Source organism: Penaeus chinensis, chromosome 3 (genome assembly GCF_019202785.1).
Source record: "Penaeus chinensis breed Huanghai No. 1 chromosome 3, ASM1920278v2, whole genome shotgun sequence".
NCBI lineage: Eukaryota > Metazoa > Arthropoda > Malacostraca > Decapoda > Penaeidae > Penaeus > Penaeus chinensis.
In genome coordinates this window covers 27,634,057-27,644,056 of record NC_061821.1, presented here as the reverse complement: position 1 = coordinate 27,644,056, position 10,000 = coordinate 27,634,057, and the positions used below count along the sequence as shown (strand labels likewise).

The 10,000-nt window shown below is 44.3% G+C and overlaps 1 protein-coding gene across 5 annotated transcripts in view; it reads right to left on the bottom strand.

The window, feature by feature from the left end:
- The window catches only part of LOC125045366 (proteoglycan 4-like), a 113,906-nt gene that overhangs the window by 83,834 nt on the left and 20,072 nt on the right, over window positions 1-10,000 (bottom strand). The window contains exon 2 of one of the 5 annotated variants that reach the window (XM_047642591.1): window positions 7,667-8,192. The exons of the other annotated variants lie outside the window; for them this stretch is intronic. Coding sequence (XP_047498547.1) covers window positions 7,887-8,192 — 306 coding nt within the window. The 3' untranslated portion in view covers window positions 7,667-7,886. Of the gene's footprint in view, window positions 1-7,666; window positions 8,193-10,000 lie in introns of those variants that run through there. 5 annotated transcript variants of the gene reach the window in all.

Genomic DNA, 10,000 nt, shown 5'->3' with positions numbered 1-10,000 from the left:
GTGAGCTGTATTGTGGCTGGACAGAAGAGGCGAGTGGGGGAAACAAAGGGAGTAGGGGTGGGGGATACAAGCCAATGGGATGGGGGGGGGGGGGGGGCAGATGGCGCGTGCTGGCCAGGTCTGAAGCAAGGAAGGTAGAAGTAACAATGCTAATATCGTAAACCGATGGTGCGAACAATGCCAATAAATGGTTTATCCATCCGAAAATATGTGAAGACCTAATTAAAAATGGGTTCTATTTAAGTCATCATTTACTCACCAAGCCATCATCAGTTACGGTATTATATTAAAAAAAGAGAAAGCACTAATAACCAAGCGTCCAATCAATAACAAGCAATCTTTAACAACCACGACCTTCACTGCTGTGTCAACTTCAAACTCGTTTCACTGCCCTTATTTTTTTATCTCGATATTTGCACGGTAACTGGTGTTCATCAACTGCCCAGTCCAGTTTACGAATAAAGAGGTGATAATCATAAAACATGACACATTTACTTCATATGGCAGACAAGTATTTTTTTTCTGAAACCATTTACTTCATGTGGCAGACAAGTATTTTTTTTCTGAAACCATTTACTTCATGTGGCAAACAAGTATTTTATTAGATGGAACTCATTTAGTAGTCCCTTATTATTCACACTGCATTTACACAAGAAAAAAACGTACCTTAGTACACAAAGAAGAAAACATAAAACACGAAAATCGTGCCAGATTTCGCCATGAACTGCCACAAGAGAAACGGGTAGCATTTAAAGAACCGCTCGTATGAATTCGACATTGATACCCACACTGATTGCAACGTCCTGCCTGCCCTGTGGCGTATCTACAGGGGCATCTGTGAATGTCGCCGAGTTCTTCTGACCTTGGTATCGCTCGCAGAACCATGCTGAATGAATTCCTACTTTTACTAAGTCACTCACATACTCACCAATTCAACCATGCTCTAACTCACTCACCAATTCAATCATACAGTCGTCAAGTCCCTCATACACTCGCCAAGTCCCTCATACAGTCGTCAAGTCCCTCATACACTCGCCAAGACCCTCATACACTCGCTAATTCACTCATACACTCACCATCTCGCACATCGCTTGTTTCATGCACTCATACTCATTCGACTCTCTAGTGAATCTTCCAACACTTGACATAACAGTTCTTGAAGCTCCGGATCTCCTTATCACTGCAGTGCGAAGGGTTAATAACATCTTACAAGGGCAGTGGGGAGGGGAGGGGAGGGGAGGGGAGGGGAAGGAGGAGAGGGGAGGAGAGGGGAGGAGAGGGGAGGAGAGGGGAGCATAGGGGAGGGCAGGGGAAGGGAGGGAAAGAAAGGGGTGCATAGGGGAAGGTTGGGGAAGGGAGGGAAGGGAAGGGAAGAGAAGAGAAGAGAAGAGAAGAGAAGAGAAGAGAAGAGAAGAGAAGAGAAGAGAAGAGAAGAGAAGAGAAGAGAAGAGAAGTGAAGAGAAGAGAAGAGAAGAGAAGAGAAGAGAAGAGAAGAGAAGAGAAGAGAAGTGAAGAGAAGAGAAGAGAAGAGAAGAGAAGAGAAGAGAAGGGAAGGGAAGGGAAGGGAAGGGAAGGGAAGAGAAGGGAAGAGGAGGGGAGGCGGAGTTAATGTGTAGAGGATGAAGGTATGGGAAAGGGGGTTGGACATCTACAGGGAAGGATATATATACTCCCGGATTCACATGTCTACGGAAAAGGATACCGGGAAGAGACAGAGAGAGAGAGAGAGAGAAAGAAGGAAAAACAAAATACTCAGGGAGTAGAGAAAGAAAGAAAGAAAGAAATAAACGGAGAATAAAAGAAAAAAGAAAGAAAAAAAAAGGCAAAGAAAAAATAATGCAAGCACCAGAAAACAGACTGCTTGCACAACCTCTTGCATCCGCTCCTCCATTCCTATCATTTAGCACCTATTACCCATTATCTCAATTATCTCTTTGAACACAAAGAGATAACCATTTTGTATTCAAATTATTTATTCTTTCTCAATCCCTTTTCCACATTCGAATCATTCACCTTTCCTCCACCCTCCGTCCTTCATTCCAATCATGTATCTTTTACACTATCCTTATTCCCTACTTCAATCACCTATCCCTTGTACACCATTCGCAATCGTTTCTCTCTCTCACATCCCCCTTTTTCATCCCAGTGATATAACTCTGTACCCGAATCTTTTCTCTCTTATGCACGATTCTCTTTCGCACTACTCCGTCCTACCCGTGCCTACCCCACATCCCTTACGTAACCCCTAGTCCCTCCTCAAACTATCTATCTTTTAAGTCATTAACCTTAATTCCATGTATCTATTTTGCACTACTGCCCCATTCTAAGTTCCCATCATATAACTCTTGTACAACCCCCTACTCCTCCCCTTCCCCCTCTCCCCCATCCCTCCAACCCCTGGTGGCATGTTACCAAACAATGAAGCGTCAATGGTGCTTCCTGCCCTACTTCCCGCCTCAATGGATGCATTTTAATTGTTCCTATTACGTATATCTGTTTGCTATTCCTACAGGAGGAGGGGGAAGGTAGGTGGAAGGGGTAGCAGGAGGGGAGGGGGGGGAGGAGGAAGGGGGGGGGATAGGAGGAGTGGGAGTGGGAGTGAGAGGGGGGGTGTAGTGTGAGCAGGAGGCGGGCACCCGCACTCCCGTGTTTCAATCACGTTTAAGTTAGTGTGTGACACAATATAATTAGCAAAGGGAGGGGGGGGGGGGTCTCCTGACCGCAAAAGTGGGAATATTTTAGCCTATGTTGTGCGGCTGGATTTTGGAACACAGTGTAGGGCGATGGTTTAGTGACCTCAACATGTGAAGGTGTGAAGGATTTTTGAATTGTTGTTATCAGGATCATTTACTGCCATTTATGAGTTTTCAAGCAAGAAACACTACTAAATGAAGATTCTCGTCCCTATAACACGCAATACCTCACGCTACAACGATCTAATCCCTCACATCCTACCCGAAAACGAGCGCCGTGACATCGCCCCCGACCGACGTCAATACTGCCACGCCACTCATATTACGGCACATCCTGCCCTCGTGCCCCCAAGAGCCTAGGGGGAAGCCCTTGCACGACGCCCACGACTGACCAGCAAGGAGAATGCGGGCGTGAACGGGCGTGGTCGAGTGAACAGGGCGCCCCAAACTTCCGCCGAAGGAAACTTGAGGAAGGCGTCAATAACCGTCTTTTTCGGCGTTCAAGGACAATTTTTTCTTCCGTTACGCCTCTGTCCTTCACAACAAAGACCCATCAAGTCGATATGAAAACAAAAACTATCCACAAAATATAAAAATAAGTATATATGTTGCGTCGTTCAAGTAGTCAAGGTGGCAGGGTGGCCGGTATATCAAGTTTATGCATGAATAAGTTCTAGAAATGTTTCTGGTGATTGAGCGAGGAAATGTGGCCATAATTTCGACAGCTTAACTAGGCCTACGTAAACTGAAAAAAAAACATATAATAAAAAGTACATTATAAGATTCTCAATTTTAAAAAAATACTTATACATTAAAATTTTGTTAACTGAAGGAATCTGCATATTTGGCATAGTAATGAAAGGTGAAAACTGAGATTTCGAAAATATGTATCTAATCAAAATTTTGTTCCTTTATTCCCCTTGTAAGATGACAAGTGTTGTTGTACAAGTTTCTTTCAGGTGCAAAACACAACTGTTCGAAGATGCACGCACGCACGCACGCATGCACACACACACACATAGACACACACACCGCATATTATTTAACATAACCATAGAAACCTGACACTACTCGGTTCGCGCTACAACTTTCCCTCAATAAAAGTGAAATTAAAGCGACAAGTTATCAAGCCGACCAATCCCGTTTTCCGCCGTTTCGCACCACAGCGAAAACGTTATGCTTACCGGCGCTTTCGGTCCGCGTCTCGCGCCGTTGCACAAGAGCAGCACTAAGCGAAGACCTCGCCAAAAGCAGACTCTAAAGACTAGGGCCCTGCAAACGTTCTGAAAATCCGCCAAACGTTTCGAGCCTCGTCGTCGTTCGGCTGAGGGAGGGAGCCTTCCTTGCCGCAGCAGCCGAGGAAACGACCGTCGTTCGCAGAGGCGGCCGGCGGCGCATCTCCGCACTCTCGGCCCGACGGCCCCTCCGCCGCCGCCGAGGAAGCCGCCGGATTTCACTCGCCCATAAAACTAGAGCAATTGCCCTTCCTTAAAACCCTTTCTCATTCATGATCTTCACCGCTCGCTTGCCGGCATGATAACACGCCATCTCCCGGCCATCGCAATCGCTGCAAAATACCGGAATCGTATTTACACCGAGGGGCGCAGATGACGGCTCTCCTCGCGTGAAAGCACAGCGGCTACCGCTACCTCGACACTGCTCGCGAAAGCACTTCATGATAATTTGAGAGGAAGAAAGAACTCCGTTTTCGCTATTGGAAAGCTTCAGGTTAGTTCCCGGGTGCGTAAATTCTCGGAAAATAAGAAACAATTCCTTTAAACGACGACAGAAGCACGCTTTAGAAAAGATGGAAGCTCAAATACCTTCGCCATCAGAGCAGCATTTTTATTAACATATCCACCCTCAACATGATCAAGTCTTCCCTGGAGTGAGGCTGCACTGCGTGACGAGGCCGAGAGTGCAACATGTCCCTGCCGTTCTTGCATCACATCTCTTTTGTTACAGCGGTATTTACGCTGCGGTCATTATAACATCTGCTGGAAGGCCGGAAGTCTTTGTTGCTGCAATGGAAGTGCAACTCTACCGGCGCGCGCTATTACACACGCATGTAACCCCAAGGATTAACGGTATGAAAATTTGTAGAAATAAAGTCTCGAATGACGTCAAATACTAAACAAGAGGCTCGGGTTAAAAATAGACACATTCCGAGAACACACGCAATCGGACGCACATACAAACGCGCTTCCACACTCAAACGTGCAGTCGTACACACATACGGACACGCAAACACACACACACACATAAACAAAAAACACCGGAGTGATATTTTCTGGCCCTCCGAAACGCCTTCGTCATCCTCCCTCTTTCACAAGCGAGTCAATGCCCCTGCCATAGAGGACCTCTCTGCCCTTTAAATTACACGGGACCATCTCGCGATCCCTCACGATCACGAACCCTCCATTTCTAAATAAGTGATACGCATTTCCCTTCACATTACGCTGGAAATAAGGATCCGATCCCCTGCTTCGTGACGATCCCAAGCAGGAGGAGACTCGAAGTGACCTTGAGAGTCGAGACGACCCTGAAAACACGTGACACGGCGTCCCGATCGAGCCAGCCCTTGGCACGAACAGCGAAAAGCCTATCGTAGCAAACGCGGCCATTCAGTCCATTTTTATTTCTCTCTCTCTTTCTTCTATTCCAGTCACCTTCACGCATGTTCGGCGGCCAAGGCGGTGGTGCTGAGTCGGCATTCCCCCCCCCCCCCCCCACCCAAGAGCGGCAGGAGGAGCAACAAAGGTCCTGGCTGATCCTCATTTGTGCTTCTATGCATGTCAGATTAAGATTAATCCGCTACTTATAATTAAATGCATAGCGCGGAAAATAATTCACAGTTGCATTTATACTACCGATATAATTACACCGTTGTCTATACGGCATTTATTGTCGAAATTGGATAAGGATACAAACACAAGACACAAAACCGGAGATCATGACCGAAGGATAAAAATATAAGCCAACAAAAGAATAACCATAACTGAGCACCGTGCGACGACCACGCAGAATCCCACGGCAGGATCCGCCTCAGCCCTTACGATCCTTCCCACTCTTCCTTCTAAAATGTTATTAATCTTTTTCAGCCTCTACGACAAGCGCCAGACTCGCATCCATCCAGGAAACGCCTGCCCTTCGCCTGACCTTTCCAACGAGAGAATCAACGTGAGAGTTTCCCTGGCGCTGACCTTACGCCGCCGCTTCCCCTCGCCAAGCTTCACGCCGTTCATTCTCTCCTGAGCCGTTCCTCCTCCTTTCTCTCTCATTTGTCGTAAAAGCGGCTAACGAGCTGGACTTATCCGCCGAGACGACCAATTAGGTAATTAGCCAGGCACCCTCGGAATGACGGGCGACCTTCCTCCCGAGTCCGTTTCCCTCCTACGTCATATTCCGGCCACGTACGGCCTTGCTGGCACCGTAAGGTACCAAGGTCAGTAAACCTGCGTAAGTTCTCAGTCAGAGACTTGGGTTGCTGCGCCCGCAACAGTACCCTTGGTCGGTGACAGGAGAGAGTAGAAAATAGATCGACCAAGACAGACAGACAATAGATAACAGACGACATATAGAAAAAAAGCAACGCGCACGAGGAGACAGCCACGCCCCGCGAAGAGTAATGACGCGTTATTTGAAAATAACAAAGAGAAATGACTAATAAGTTATTCATACTCTTATCAAAATTACCTGTGCCATTATCGCCACGGTCACTTTACGAATTACACAGCACGCACGTGGCCGTAGGAAATGACTAACAGGCTGTTCATACTAATTTTAAAACTGTCATCACAAGTAAATTAATTATCAGTCACAACAACGTAGACAAAACAGGAAATGAAAATAACTAAAAACGGTAATGCTATTACCACAGTAAAATAACCAGCATTAGTGACACAACATCAAAATAATAGCAACGGTTATATATCATATGAATCAAAGTAACGATAGCAATGATAAACGCCATCAAACGCCACTAGTTTTACGATTAATCTTCCTAAGAAATACATTAATTAAAAACACGTACGTATGACCAACGACTTCCATGACATATGTAGCGCTGATAGGTAAAAACTGAAATTAAAAGGCTCTATTTACCTTAAGATTGCAGTATTAAATCATGACCTGCGTTTTTCTCGTTATATCGTGAAACATTTAAAAAGCTTTTGGACACATATGGTGAGTCAATTAATAATAATAATAATAATAATAATAATAATAATAATAATAATAATAATAATAATAACATTAATAATAATAATGATGTTGATAATGATATGAATGATAATGATATAAATGATAATAATAATAATAATGACAATGATAATGATAATGATGATAATGATAATAACAATAACGATAATAATGATAGTAATAATAATAATGATAATAATAATAATGATGATAATAATGATAACAATAATAATGATAATAATAATAATGATAATGATGAGAATAATAATAATAACAATAAAAAAATAAAACAATGATCATCGCACTGTAAAAAAAATATATAAAACACCTACATTGCTGACACTCAACTGTCTCCCGCCCACACAAAACAAACAAACAAAAACTAAACACCGAAAAAATGGAAAACCTTTTCCGTCTTAATAAAAAAGGAAAACGGAAATACGACAGATCTTCCAAAGAAAAGAAAAAGAAAACCTGTGCCCTAGAAACCGAAGACAATGCATAAGAACAATATGAGGGAAGTCCACCCGACCCCAAACGCCCGAGACATAATAAAAGAAAGCATTACCCACTCTCTTCTCTCCTTGTTCTTCATCTTGTTCTTGTTCTTCTTCCTCCTACTCCTGTCTTCTCTTCTCTTCTCCCCCCCTCCTCCTCCTTCTCTCTTCTCTTCTCCCCCCCTCCTGTCTCTGTCTCTGTCTCTGTCTCTGTCTCTGTCTCTGTCTCTGTCTCTGTCTCTGTCTCTGTCTCTGTCTCTGTCTCTGTCTCTATCTCTGTCCCTATCTCTATCTCTGTCCCTATCTCTATCTCTGCCCCTTTCTCTATCTCTGTCCCTGTCCCTGTCCCTATCTCTATCTCTATCTCTCTCTCTCCTATTCCACACCCACGACAATAACTAACACTTTCTCTCGTCCAGTTCCCTTCTACTTACAATCTTTTCTTCTTGTTCTTAATCCCACTACCGCGTTTCTGCGATTCGGAGACTAATGCTAATCACGCTTGCCTCACTTCTTTCTTTCTTTCTTCTCTTTCTCTTTCTGCCGCACCCACTTTCTCTCCCTCTCCCTTTCTCAAAAATAAACATCTTAGTTTTCTCTCCCTCTCCCTCTCCCTCTCTTCCTCCATACACAAAAGACGACTTTCAGCGAAAGTGCCGGTAATGAGCGAAGTAGAGCAGCAGCCTCCCTTCCTGCGTACGAGGAGATTTCCGTCCATTTCCCCCCAAACAAACACTGGATCTTTAGTCTTACTGTACGTCACTCCGCCGCCTTGTTTTCTCTTCTCGCCGCAGTTACTCACCTGAAAATAACAAGAAAAAAATATTAGAAACAATTAAAAAATATATATATCAAGCACAAGATCATATCAAGGCTTTGATAGAAACAGGATTATACCAGAAATGTCAAGATTAAAGAACTTCCGCGTGTTCACCCGCGTCACCTTAATGCACCGTTCTACATACTCTTCGCGAGGCTAATGCAATTATAACTGCACATAACAACTGTTACGATGGCTACCAAACTACTGGGCCGGTGAGAACTATTTCTCTCGGAATATAACAGTAGATGATTATGACATTCTATGCTTGTAAATCATGCATGGCTAATGCCGTTTTCAAATTAATCGAAGTTCTGTTTTTCCTGGTGTTCTGCAGAACGTGTAATGTATTCTGGAAATAACCTCGAAAACTTAAAGGTCTATATGCAGTCATTTGAAAAAAAAAATAACTTTCACCTTATAGTTAACCCCACCAAATACTAAACTAATAACGCGAGGAAAAGTGCAATGAGACAAAATCAACGAAAACAATTCCACTATGTTTCGAACCTGTGACAAGTCCCCGTATGTGTTTTTTTCGTGTTTCCGAATAAAGGGATACTCATTTTACCAGACTTCTCGTTCCATTTTTACTGCTCCTATTAGCACCTACACCTGTATAAAAAGTATTTGTTTATTGCTTCACGTTCCTTCTCCGTCGCGTCCTAACACTGTCCTACGTCCGTCCTGCGTGTATGTCTGGGCCGAACCCGATGCGTTTGGACACGTAAAACGACACCAGCACTCTATCTAATCCCTTCCTTTGGGGGAGCGTCCTCGAGAGACTAGGATGGCAGAAGGATCTTCGAGAAAACGGATGTCCCTGAAGAAGTTGCTCCATCGGGGAGGGTGATAAAATGAGAGGAAGTTTGAAAGATAGTGGTGCTAGATGGCTCCAGACCGAAGGCAAATGACGCAGTTCGGCGAGGGGCAAAGGGTGCAAGGAGCGCCCTTCTGAAGGTGACGACAGGGCACGTATGCAGGCGGGGGAGTCGGCTCTCGGGACGCCTGTGACGAGGGTGGGCGGACGACCTCCTCCGACGCACCTGCACATTGGGGGCGCGCACCATCACGCCGACCGCACCTGTGATCGGCAACACCTCAAGGCCTCCAAATATCCACACGGGAATCTAGAACTGTTCTGCGACGAAGCAACGACAGTCTTATAAGACGCTTCACTAGCCATTAACATCAACCCTATTCCTTAAAAAGCGGATGTAAAAACGACCACTCGACAACCACGCCTGCTATCCCCTGGGTTAGACACCGGCCGTTGACCACCAGGTTCCACGTCGCCAGCTTCATCCTCGAGTTGCTTTATTCATATAGACAAAGGCACAATATGTATCATTTAGGTCAGGTGTATGGACTGGAAGGTAAATAACAAACAGATCAGTTTATTACGAAGTATGTAAAAGAAACCGTTTGTGATAAGACGGATGAAAAAGGATTCCTGGTTTTGCATTGTTTCAGCTCCATGGCATATACGCAGTTTCACTCTGATGAACTTTAAACAGCAATTCATTTAAATGCTATTGAACCCAATATCAAAATTGATTTGGCAATCATGTAAATACCATTTCAATAAGTATAAAAAACACCCTTTTTTATCTTCCACAAACACATTATTAACAAACAAGACACCCTAATACAGCGTTGGACAACCAACTAGAAATGTTACTATATATAATGTTGGTAAAACCCAGTTTCAAATGATTACATTTTAAGGCGCCGTCAACACCTACACGCGGTAAGTTAGATGAGTAAGTGTTTAAATGTGTAGATCTTGA